This window comes from Topomyia yanbarensis, chromosome 3 (assembly GCF_030247195.1).
Source record: "Topomyia yanbarensis strain Yona2022 chromosome 3, ASM3024719v1, whole genome shotgun sequence".
Classification (NCBI taxonomy): Eukaryota; Metazoa; Arthropoda; class Insecta; order Diptera; family Culicidae; genus Topomyia; species Topomyia yanbarensis.
The window spans coordinates 41,995,453-42,009,170 of record NC_080672.1 but is presented as its reverse complement, the minus strand read 5'-3'; the positions used below and the strand labels follow the sequence as shown (position 1 = coordinate 42,009,170).

At 31.5% G+C, this 13,718-nt stretch overlaps 1 protein-coding gene across 2 annotated transcripts in view; it reads right to left on the bottom strand.

The window, feature by feature from the left end:
- Positions 1-13,718, bottom strand: part of LOC131690418 (neurogenic protein mastermind) — a 337,622-nt gene that overhangs the window by 268,067 nt on the left and 55,837 nt on the right. For both annotated transcript variants that reach the window (XM_058976156.1, XM_058976157.1), the window contains exon 2: positions 5,102-6,267. In XM_058976156.1, coding sequence (XP_058832139.1) covers positions 5,102-5,668 — 567 coding nt within the window. In that variant the 5' untranslated portion in view covers positions 5,669-6,267. The remainder of the gene's footprint in view (positions 1-5,101; positions 6,268-13,718) is intronic.

Below are 13,718 nucleotides of genomic sequence, written 5' to 3'. Positions count from 1 at the left end.
GATCCGCTGAAAAAGTGAAAGTGCCATACGGTAAGAACCAAAAAAGCGAGCAGTGCAATACCACAGGCGATCCGCTGCTGCAGAAACGGAAGATCTCAGGATGGTGGATTGGAACCGACCAATTTGGAAAATTATGCGCTCCATATTTTTTTGCCGGTGAGCCCGTTCTTGTTATATTTTTTTTTGTTTTGTTAGAAATTGTTCCTTGGGTTTTGCTGTGTTTTTGTCTTGAAGTATATGTAGGTGCTTAAGAGTGTTGTATCACATTTCCATAGAGACATAGACATAGACAAGCAGTGGAAGTAGTTATAGCGTTTTTCATCTTTCTCCCTCACAGGAGCGTGGTGCATGCTTGAAGTTTTAAGTGTGTTAAGTGTTTATTATATTTACGCATTATTATTTACATACAACAGAACGGACACCGACTCCATTTTATATAAGTTAGTGTACATATTGTCACTCTTTTTAAGGAGCTGTTTGGGGGTTTTTGTCTTTATGTATACTACCCATGATCGCATATTTCTCCCGTTTTCTATGGGATTTCCTATCTTTATGGGACTGATTTGTGATCATAGGCAGTATAGTACTAATTAACCGATTTCACCAATTTTCTCTATTATTATTACAGAGAGCGAGGAAAGGCGCTATAACCTTGGCTCATTAGCCAGGACAGGGCTAATAACCTCTGCCCCATCCCAGGAACCAATGGAGGTCGGTACGGTTGTCCTCGTTTCTTCCTCGTTTAAGTTTTAAAACAATTCGTTAATACAATTATTCATTTAATGAATAATTTAATTGCCGTCTAATTTTGAAATATTTTCAAACCCAACTCTGCACAGTAGGCCTGGCCATTTTAATATTTGCGACATATGAAAATATGCTTCAAATATTAATATTGACAAGAAAAACACTATAGACTAACTGCAGTGTTTTCCAGGATGCTTTTCAATACTGGCTGTGTAAGGGTTAGAATAGAATAGAATAGAATAGAACAATATTTGGCGATTAGACCATTGTGGCATGAAGTATCCTTCCTACACATGGTGCCAACATTACCTTTCTTCTCCCACCAGCTGATCAAGACGACCAAATTAAGTCTCAAACCGCTGTTTACTAGTTCTGATGGCACAAGTTTTCGATTTGGCTTTTTTGTTTTACAAAATTTTGCATCTCGGATATTGATTTTTTTCTTTTATATTGTGGTCATATCAAATCTAATGTTCATTATTGAGAAAGGCACAATTGCACCGCTAGGTGGATTAAAACAGGTTTTTCATCTTACAATCTCTCGTTAAAGTTATACGAAGGAATACAATTGTATACAGCAAAGCGTAGTTTTCTTCTAACACGAACAAACGAGCATAAGGATGAAATCTCTACAATACAAAAAAACGTTTTTAATCCACCTAACAGTGTGATGAGACATTTCTTATAACTCTTTCCACTCTTTTCGGATATTATATCGATTGAGAACATCTAGAACTATATTCTTCGCGATGTTTTTGATAACACATGGGATAGTGGCAGGACTCAGAGAATCGCTCAATTCAGCATAGGACAACAACAGTGCTAGAAATTTCAAAGGCTAGACCAAATCAACGGAAAAGCGGAAAAATGGCCCATAACATAGACACACAAACGAATTATTACTAATGCTCCGTTAATAATATCTAAATTCTTCAATCAATACATTGTGTAAGGAAAACTGAATTTTCCTTTTTATATATATTGTGCTGGGCCAAAAATATCAAAAAAGAAAATTTTGAATCAACTTGAAGTTCATTCTCTCAATAGCTTTTACTCAAATTTCTAACGCGGCTGAGAACTAAGCACTGAAATTTCAGCTCTTGATATCACGCTACTTCTGAAGTGCATGGGAGCATAATTCAAACTTTACTTCGATGTCGACTTTTTCTAAAAGTGACTTCCCAGTAGTATCTTTGATTTGAATTATGATTACTAACCCTAATGCCAAAGAACAAATAATAATCTCACGAAACCCGTTAGGGAAAATCATCATCATTACTGGAATTTTCGTTTTCACAGAACTTTTTGATAAACTTCCGTCACTTGCGTTAGTGTATGCTGCTCTGAAAATCCAGCGGGTCTTATGCAGAGCCATTTTTGCGATTTTAGGTGGGTTAAATCTTTAAATAATACTAAAAACTAACTTGTATTCCATAATTTTCAGTTCAGCAATTCGAGAGATCGTGCTCACCGTAAGCCATGAAAAATAAACTGCGTTGTGAAGCGACGATCACTACTTTGTTTATTAAAAAATAAAACTATTAAAAATTTTCAAATACTTTTCACAAACTTAGTAGGGAAATTTTGTTTAAGTTTTTGTAGTATTGTGTAGGGAAAATGCTGAAAATTCCTGTATTTTCTCAATCCGGAACATATAAGGCCTTAAGTATACCAATAAATTTAGGATACCCTTTCAACATAAACTATCGCACGAATGGGAATAGGTTTGCCAAATTTTTGAAGAAGTCGATAAAATAAACCCTTGAAAACTACCAAAAAATTGGTGTAGTTCGATGCAATTGAAAATTTTTGGGGATGTACCTACGCATGTGGGAAACAGTGAATAATAAATAGAATAGAAACCCGTTTTTATCAGCCCTATAGTGTATTTTGGGCTGCCGATACTGACATTGACTAAATCGGGACATATTTTTTTCTTTCTTTAAAATAAATCGAAGCTGTTAAAATATTTTTCCCTTCCCTCGATGTAGTCCCTATCTTTTCCCTTGATTTCTGATTATTTAATATAAATCTCTCTTAAAGGGATCTTTTAGCGTAAAATTAAAAAAAATGATTTTTTTGCATATTTGCATATTTGAGATAGGGAAAATATGCTCAAGAAAAAATTTACTCAAATTCAGCCTTGTTCGTCTGCTAGAACCCATAAAACATTTTCATATGAGGCTGACAAAATCGGAGGCAAACTAAATCAGGGCCTGATCAAATCGGGTCTTCAATGTTACCGCTAGGCAGTATTCGAAGAAGTTTTTTGTGGACGAGTGTAGAACGACTTTGTTTCTACTTACTTGGAGTCAGTGGCGTGACCGAAAATTAGGTGCGAGTTTGGTGTAAATCGAACTTACTGTCAAAATGACATAACTCCGAACCCGTTATCTTTGAAGTTTTAAAATTATGGAGAACTAATTTTTCAACAAATAGTAACAGAATTCGTGTCTTTAGCGAACGTGTTGAGACTATCATTTAAAACAACTTTATTGAAGGCATGAATACTACGTGTAGGGAGTATATCGAGCTATAAAATGATATTTACGGAATGTTCTTAAATCTATTTTTTTCTATTGTGAGCTTCACAAACTCAAACTTTGGATAAAATGTAATAGCCTGAAATATTTTGATACCATGAACGCTTGAAGCCTTCATGTCTTCAAAAAAATGGTTTGTAATAGCACTCCCGAAATTTTGATGAAGACAATAAGTCTTGAACTAAATTTGTTTGAAAAGTAAATTCTCCATAAACCCTTTTTGAAGGAGACGATGTGCTGTAAAATTTATCGAGGAAACTAAACCTTCAAATTGGCGGTTTCGAAGTAATGTGCTCTTGACCTTAAATTACTATTTTAAAATATTTATTTACCTAAGCAAATAATAGATAATACAACAAAAATCAAATTATCATAAAAATCGATCAGAACTTGCTAGAATCAACCTGGAAACTAAACATCCGAATGAAAAACAAATTAATAGCGTTCTGTCTGGGTGGAAGGCCTTTCATTTGCAATTGGTTTGGATAAGATCGGTTCATCCATTGCTGAGAAACATGAATAAGTTTGTCCATTACATACACACACGGACATTGTCCCAAATCGTCAAGCTGAGTCGATTGGTATATAAGACCGGGCCCTCCGGGCCTCGAAAAAAAACTTGAAAATTTGAGCGAATTCTATATATTTCTTTTATAAGAAATGTAAAAAAACCTTGAGAGTACTTTTATGTTTTTGTGAATTATGCCTATTGTCCATTATGCCTATCGTATATTATGTCCAGCGTTTTCATGCTTAATGTCCCGCAGTCTGAGTTATGTATATACAATAACCCTTAAGATTTGATAGAGGATTTCGTGTAGCGGGATTTTAAATAGATATGGTAGATGTAGGGACTTTAAATAGATTTGATTGGAACATCAATATCTTTGAACTTGAAAACAATACCGGTGCAGCTGAACTGTTTGAAGTTATTCGAAAGTTTCCCGTCATCACAAGCGGCTTCGAATAAACGACGTAAGCAACATACGCACGTGTAACTGGAGCGAAGGTTCAGTTAACACGCTTCGTAACACAATGCGGCCAATGATTTCTAGATTTAGCTAAAAGAAGCTTATATTTCAATACGAAAACAAACTTCCGACCGACTGGCCGACCGATTTCGCGACCTTCAATTATGTCAACGACAGCCGAAACCAAACTGTTGTTTTTTTTACTGAGCTTTTTTTTCAACAGCATGCCACCACCAGAGATGGAATTCAATGTCACAACAAGCGCTTATCAGTTTCAGTTCTTCCAGTTCGCCAAAGCCAGAGGGGAAGACAGCTGGAGGGGGTAGAAACTTTGAAATCAGTCACCACCGAATGCCGTTTTCGTTTGGGCCTAAATTACCGATACCGGGATTTAAGTTTGTTGTTTCGATTTTATAAATAGTATCGAGTTCATTCCAACAACGGCAAGTTTCAGTCGTTTCAGATAAGTTCTATTCTAACGAACGAATTACGTAACCGATTGAGCTGCTACAAAATACAAAATTACGCCATTTATTGTGTAAACCCGAACCAGGCGCTGATAATTTATGGTAGCTGAACAGCTGAATGGGGGACTCGAAATGGACAAGCAGAAATTGGCGGGATTACATTATAACTTCGACTGGGACGGAAAATAGCTCGCTCTGTGATAAGGATTTTTGGTAGGTGCGCAATCGTGGCTTTTTTTACCAATCGGAATTAAAAGAAGAAAAAAAAAGTGACCGCCAGCAGTTGTAAATTGTACTGTTTTCGACGCACCGAACAAAGTCGGCTGATTACAAAAAAAAATCAATTTGTTGTCCCAATTCAACAGGTACTCACCACATGAACACTGCTTTGCAGATTTCCGGCGATCGTCGTCTGCTGCGTCGGTTGCTGCGATTGCGGCGGTAGGTCAGTCTGTTTCTTTTCGGCCTTCTTGAGGGCCCGTTTGTTCTTCGCTTCTAGGAACTTTTTCTGCAGGGCACTAGTTTCGTTGGCCTGCTGTTCGCAAACTCCACTAAAGGCCTGCTCGAACCGTGGCGTACAATCGGACTGGCGCCGTCGGTAGGTCTCGATCCGTCGCTTGAGCCTATCGAATACGGTTTGTCGGCGGGCCGGGATTAAGTCACCTTGCTGTTGTTGTTGTTGCTGCTGTTGCTGTTGTTGGTGCTGTTGTTGTTGTTGATGTTGCTGTTGGAGATGGAGTTGCTGCTGTTGCCTTTGCAGATGTTGGCTATTGATCAGCTGCATTTGCTGTTGCTGCTGAAGTGTCAATTGTTGTGCTTGCTGCAAGTGATGTTGCTGTTGTTGTTGTTGCTGCTGCTGCTGTTGTTGCTGTAGGTGGAGACTAGTCAGGTGATTGCCCTGATTGGCACCCGGAAATACTGGGAGACCTCCCGCATCCATACAGACTTTCGACTGGAACTTGTGGTAGCACGCCGGCGAGCGCGTGTTCCACAAATTTAAGGCTGGTCAGTCCCCAATTTGCCGCTGCTCCTGATCCACCACCGAAAACTGTTCCACTGTACCGTACCTTACACTAATCACGGAAGCTATTACACACAGGAACACATTCACGAACGCTTAGTTGCAGTTTGTTTTATATATTTTCACAACAGTCGCACGTCCACTTTGCGGTGACCGCGCTCCCTTCCGGCCAAATATAAACTGTCATAAGGACCACTCATTCTATTTGTTGACCTCAAGCCAATCACGGTTGCACCGGGGCCCCCGGAGCAGACACGAAACTTTATTTTTCTTCCTCGCTGCTCACTCCGTCATCGGGACAGAAGAAGACAAAAAAAATCCACTCACACTCTTCGGGCTTTCCGAATTCCGACAATTGTAACTTCTTTTATCACATTCATATCTGCGGCGGCTTGGGTCCGTTGGCAGCGACGACTCATCACTCATCGATTCAGTTATTTTTGCACACTACAGCACTGATGTCTCTAGTTGCGCTCTTTGGAGCGCTTCCAATTCCAGGTTCATTTCCGGCAGGCGATCTAAAACGGAACCGAGAGAAGAAGAAGAAAAAACAGAACGATTAACGACTTTGCTTCCATACGTTGTCACTCTGGTGGGATGTTAATGACAGTGACGATATAGGTTAACCAAACCCTAGAACTAAGGCGTTGCATGTACATACGTCAGACTGAGGCACCTAGGGTGCGATATATGTATGCTTCCGCCGGGTGCGGCGAGAATGGGTAATTTACCTACAGGTGCCAGTGACGACATCCGCGAGCGAGAGATCAATATTTGAACTTACTGAATGACTGCTTTTAGTGAAGGGAGGTGAGTCATTAATCATGATTAAGATTCATGTATTGTCATTACAGTTAATACTTATTGTTGTCATGGAATTGGAATTCCTTTTAAATTGCAGTCGTATACCCCGAACAAACATTCTGAGGGGATTCTGAGCCAAAGATTTTTTTTAATTGAGGTTTTGTAAGTGGCAATCACAGCATTTTTCAAATTATTGATTAGATACTTTCGGCAAAAAACCGACACATTTTTATACTGATCCAAACACTCAACATTCCATCCACATACACACACCCTTCCCGATGACAATCGTCATTAGGGAAAGGAAGACACAATTAAAGCCAAATTGATAATTGTCGTCCATGTCTGCACCGTGTGCATGTCGTCCATTCATCTCGCGCTCGCGTCTACTTTACACAAGGCATTGTCTCCCATCCCATCGCGGTGGAATCGCGAAGTAGGCCGGCCCCTTCCTTGCCGCGCATTTGACGCGCGATCAACCCTGCAACATCACGACGACAATTGCGCTAAGACAACGACTGACGACTGACGGAAATCGGTTGCTCGGTCGGACCGAGTTGGAGCAGCTCACGCGAGGGTGATTTGCGCGAGAGGTGCACACAATTGGTGCAAAGCAAGCCGTGCAGCGACCGAATGATGGCATTCGGTACAGTGGAGCCCGGTAACCGGTTCCTATACAGCGACTATTTAGAGAAGGGGTGAATTTCGTTTCAGAAATATGTGAGCTATTGGACGAATTAGCGTGGATCTACTGTGGTCGGTTGGAGCGGTAGTGTCATTTACACGATTGCAAACTGTTTTCCAGACCGTTTCTTTTTTTCGTGTTGTATGTAGCTCGATCCCAATGTTTTTCTCCTTCCGAGGTTTTCTCCTCTTTGTTAGCCGTGTTTCACCGTGCAGTGGTTGCAACAATTGTCAAGATTTGTCATTACAGAAAGTCTAAATCTTCATTTTCAACGAATCATTTCATTTTTTTACAACTTGTGATTCAATTTCAAAAAGTTTTATACATAAATTTAAAACCTTTTACAAATCTTCATTGAACTTCTTAAATTTCGTTGACGATAACAGTTATTGTTGACAGTGTATGTTCCAGCTTTTGACCGTGATTGCAACCCTCATCTACAGCGTAGAAAAAAAACAGTCACAAACATAACAAACGGATTGTTTTACTAGCGACGACGAATGATGCAAACTGCACTGTCGAAATCTTGCTCCTAATTCAAATGAATACGATGACGACGGGTGATGGTGGCGACGGCGTTGCTGAACGCGAGGATATTAATGCCGAGGTTTGCAAAACATTTCGCGAGAAATAATCACACCGTTGCCTCATTGATGTATGACATAATCATAGACCAACGGTAGTAGCACTCTTCCTCTACAGTTTTAGAATCGCATGTTTTAGCAATGATGACAAAGTTTGCTTTAAGTTCGTGTCCTTTGTCTGTGGCTCCATGTAGGAGGACCCGTTGGTTTAGGATCCATCGACGTGTGTTTATTAGTTAATTCTCATCCCGATCCAAGGGTGCCATGTTTCAGAAACAATGAGTTTCGAAGAATATATTGTGACATCCTCACGACGGCGTCAGGATGAGTAGGCGGTGCGGATGACTAACCGTGGAACATGATGATTGATGTGAAGGAATTTCCAACTATCAACAGAACTGAGCATTAAATTATAGAATGTTTACGAAGAAGCAGTATGAGAAATCAAATCAAGGAATTCTAATAACTGCGATCGTGGTATCCTGATTCTTCATCTACAAGTCGTGATTGGCTTGTTGACTCGGAACGAGCTACAGTTTAGATTGAATTTGAATCTTGGAGTTCTGCAAAGAAATCTGAACCAAACAAAATACTAAAAAATAAAAAAAATATTATCGTATCGCTCGACATTAAGTAACAGAAAAAGGTTAAAGGTTCCATGTGGTTGCCTTGTTGAACTCCAACGAGAGAATTTAAGTGAAGTTGATCATATTTATCAACGATTTTACGTTAGTTTCTTGGTTCTGAAAAATGTCTATAGAAATGTTGAAACGTGTTCTAAGGTTGTGTTCTCTTGGTGGCGTATCTCTTGATACGAAATAGTTAACGATGTAAAAAGTACTAGACTTAATACTAGAAGGCTCGTAAATTTTTAATATTGCCATTTAAATTTTTATATTTTTATATTTTCAATCCGCAAGTTTCATTTATTCATATTAAAAATCTTTATGAATGAGTACTATTTTATTCGATTGTTCATTTTTTTTTTTGGTTTTTGATTACAGAGATTTTAACCTTAGGATCAATCACCCCTTATTTCTTGTTAGAAAAATCTTTAAAAAAAAAATTCCAACCCTATGTGAGGGGATGGGAATTGAACCTAGGTGGGCTGCGTACAATGCAATCGATCTACCAATTACGCTATGCCAGTTCCTGATTGATTTATTTCCATTACGCTCCGATGTCTGCGAAAGAGCAGCATGTTTGCAAGATACTGCCATTGTTTATGCCAACGAACTTCAAATAACTAAAATATTATGCTCAGAAGGCTTACTGTAAAAACTGCGCTCTATCACTATTAAAAAAACACCACGAATGCAAAAAAATTTAAAAGGCAACATAAAAAAACAAAAAAGGCATAAAATAGGAGCCCACGCAGGACCGCCTGTGTCGTTCCTACATAGGGTCACTACAGCTGTCACAACAGGAAGCAAATAATATTAAAAAAGATTTAAAAAAACAATGCCCTCTATTCTTCAAAATTTATCTGAAATTTTTTTCCATGAGAAGATAGAAAAAGCACAGGGTGTCTCAAGACAGAATTAACACAACCACACGCGCGTCATTTCTGAGATTAAAAATTCCAGGTTCCAAATTCACACTTCAAAATTGAAAAAATCAAAATTCCAAATTGAAAATTCAAAATTTACAATTCAAAATTCAACATTTAAAATTTAAAATTTAAGATTCAAAATTCAAAACTCAAAATTCAAGATTCAAAATTCAAAATTCAAGATTCCAAATTCCAAATTCAAAATTCAATATTCAAAATTCAATATTCAAAATTCAAAATTCAAAATTCAAAATTCAAAATTAAAAATTAAAAATAAAAAATTCAAAATTCAAAACTCAAAATTCAAAATACAAAGTTCAAAGTTCAAGATTCAAAATTCAAAATTCAATATTCAAAATTCGAAATTCAAAATTCAAAATTCAAAATTCAAAATTCAAAATTCAAAATTCAAAATTCAAAATTCAAAATTCAAAATTCAAAATTCAAAATTCAAAATTCAAAATTCAAAATTCAAAATTCAAAATTCAAAATTCAAAATTCAAAATTCAAAATTCAAAATTCAAAATTCAAAATTCAAAATTCAAAATTCAAAATTCAAAATTCAAAATTCAAAATTCAAAATTCAAAATTCAAAATTCAAAATTCAAAATTCAAAATTCAAAATTCAAAATTCAAAATTCAAAATTCAAAATTCAAAATTCAAAATTCAAAATTCAAAATTCAAAATTCAAAATTCAAAATTCAAAATTCAAAATTCAAAATTCAAAATTCAAAATTCAAAATTCAAAATTCAAAATTCAAAATTCAAAATTCAAAATTCAAAATTCAAAATTCAAAATTCAAAATTCAAAATTCAAAATTCAAAATTCAAAATTCAAAATTCAAAATTCAAAATTCAAAATTCAAAATTCAAAATTCAAAATTCAAAATTCAAAATTCAAAATTCAAAATTCAAAATTCAAAATTCAAAATTCAAAATTCAAAATTCAAAATTCAAAATTCAAAATTCAAAATTCAAAATTCAAAATTCAAAATTCAAAATTCAAAATTCAAAATTCAAAATTCAAAATTCAAAATTCAAAATTCAAAATTCAAAATTCAAAATTCAAAATTCAAAATTCAAAATTCAAAAGTCAAAATTCAGAATTCAAAATTTGAAAATCAAAATTCAGAGTTCAAAATTCAAAGTTCAAAATTTAAAACTAAAAATCCCGAATTCAAAATTTCCAATTCAAAATTTAAAATTCGAAAATCAAAATTCAAAATTGAAAATACAATATTCAAAATTAAAAATTTCAAATCGAAAATTCAAAGTTCAATATTCAAAATTAAAAATTCAGACCTCGAAATTAAAAATTCAAAATTTAAAATTCTGAATCCAAAATTCCAAAATTCACTATTCAAAATTCAACATTCAAAATTAAATATTAAAAATTCTATATTCAAATTTCAAAATTCCGAATTCAAAATTCAAGAATCGAAATTCAAAGCTGAAAATGCAGAATTCAAAAGTCAAAAATAAAAATACCAAATTCAAAACTCGAAATTCAATATTCAAAACTCCAAATTCAATATTCAAAATTCAAAAATCGACATTCAAAACCTGAAATTGAAAATACAGAATTCCAAATTCAAATGTCGAAATTCCAAAGTAAAAAGTGAAAATTGGAAATTAAAAATAAATAATTAAAAATTGAAGCTTAAAAATCGAAAATTAAAGGTTCAAACTTCATTAATAATTAAAAATTGAAAATAAGAAATTATAAATTGTTTCAAACTTAGAAATTAGAAATAAAAATTAGAAATTGGAAATTAGGAATTAGAAATTAGAAATTAGAAATTAGAAATTAGAAATTAGAAATTAGAAATTAGAAATTAGAAATTAGAAATTAGAAATTAGAAATTAGAAATTAGAAATTAGAAATTAGAAATTAGAAATTAGAAATTAGAAATTAGAAATTAGAAATTAGAAATTAGAAATTAGAAATTAGAAATTAGAAATTAGAAATTAGAAATTAGAAATTAGAAATTAGAAATTAGAAATTAGAAATTAGAAATTAGAAATTAGAAATTAGAAATTAGAAATTAGAAATTAGAAATTAGAAATTAGAAATTAGAAATTAGAAATTAGAAATTAGAAATTAGAAATTAGAAATTAGAAATTAGAAATTAGAAATTAGAAATTAGAAATTAGAAATTAGAAATTAGAAATTAGAAATTAGAAATTAGAAATTAGAAATTAGAAATTAGAAATTAGAAATTAGAAATTAGAAATTAGAAATTAGAAATTAGAAATTAGAAATTAGAAATTAGAAATTAGAAATTAGAAATTAGAAATTAGAAATTAGAAATTAGAAATTAGAAATTAGAAATTAGAAATTAGAAATTAGAAATTAGAAATTAGAAATTAGAAATTAGAAATTAGAAATTAGAAATTCGAAATTCGAAATTCGAAATTCGAAATTCGAAATTAGAAATTAGAAATTAGAAATTAGAAATTAGAAATTAGAAATTAGAAATTAGAAATTAGAAATTAGAAATTAGAAATTAGAAATTAGAAATTAGAAATTAGAAATTAGAAATTAGAAATTAGAAATTAGAAATTAGAAATTAGAAATTAGAAATTAGAAATTAGAAATTAGAAATTAGAAATTAGAAATTAGAAATTAGAAATTAGAAATTAGAAATTAGAAATTAGAAATTAGAAATTAGAAATTAGAAATTAGAAATTAGAAATTAGAAATTAGAAATTAGAAATTAGAAATTAGAAATTAGAAATTAGAAATTAGAAATTAGAAATTAGAAATTAGAAATTAGAAATTAGAAAGCAGAAATTGGAAATTAGAAACTGTAAAATGAAAATTAGAAATCAAAAGTACAAATTAAAAACTAAAAATTATTGTATGAAAATTTTACATTAGGAATTAGAAATTAAAAACTAAATATTAATTAAAAATTAAATATAACAAATTATACATTAAAAATTAAGTATAAAAGATTTAAAAAATAAAAATCATTAAAGATTAAATAAAAAAAAATTAAAAAATGAAGAATAAAAAATGAAAAAAAAATATAAAAAAATAAAAAATTGATGATTGAAGATTGAGGATTGAAAATTGAGAATTGAGAATTGAGAATTGAAAATTGAAACTTGAAAATTGAAAATTGAACATTGAAAATTGAAAATTGAAAATTGAAAATTGAAAATTGAAAATTGAAAATTGAAAATTGAAAATTGAAAATTGAAAATTGAAAATTGAAAATTGAAAATTGAAAATTGAAAATTGAAAATTGAAAATTGAAAATTGAAAATTGAAAATTGAAAATTGAAAATTGAAAATTGAAAATTGAAAATTGAAAATTGAAAATTGAAAATTGAAAATTGAAAATTGAAAATTGAAAATTGAAAATTGAAAATTGAAAATTGAAAATTGAAAATTGAAAATTGAAAATTGAAAATTGAAAATTGAAAATTGAAAATTGAAAATTGAAAATTGAAAATTGAAAATTGAAAATTGAAAATTGAAAATTGAAAATTGAAAATTGAAAATTGAAAATTGAAAATTGAAAATTGAAAATTGAAAATTGAAAATTGAAAATTGAAAATTGAAAATTGAAAATTGAAAATTGAAAATTGAAAATTGAAAATTGAAAATTGAAAATTGAAAATTGAAAATTGAAAATTGAAAATTGAAAATTGAAAATTGAAAATTGAAAATTGAAAATTGAAAATTGAAAATTGAAAATTGAAAATTGAAAATTGAAAATTGAAAATTGAAAATTGAAAATTGAAAATTGAAAATTGAAAATTGAAAATTGAAAATTGAAAATTGAAAATTGAAAATTGAAAATTGAAAATTGAAAATTGAAAATTGAAAATTGAAAATTGAAAATTGAAAATTGAAAATTGAAAATTGAAAATTGAAAATTGAAAATTGAAAATTGAAAATTGAAAATTGAAAATTGAAAATTGAAAATTGAAAATTGAAAATTGAAAATTGAAAATTGAAAATTGAAAATTGAAAATTGAAAATTGAAAATTGAAAATTGAAAATTGAAAATTGAAAATTGAAAATTGAAAATTGAAAATTGAAAATTGAAAATTGAAAATTGAAAATTGAAAATTTAAAATTTAAAATTTAAAATTTAAAATTTAAAATTTAAAATTTAAAATTTAAAATTTAAAATTTAAAATTGAGAATTGAAAATTTAAAATTAAAGTTTGAAACTGAAAATAAAAAAAATTAAAATCATAAAATCGCAAAAAAATTAAAATTATGCACGAAAACGATTAAAAATTGAAATTAAAACCTAAATTTAAAAGAAAATTAACAATAACATAAAAAATAAAAAAAAATCGCTATTGACCAATTTTCAACTTTC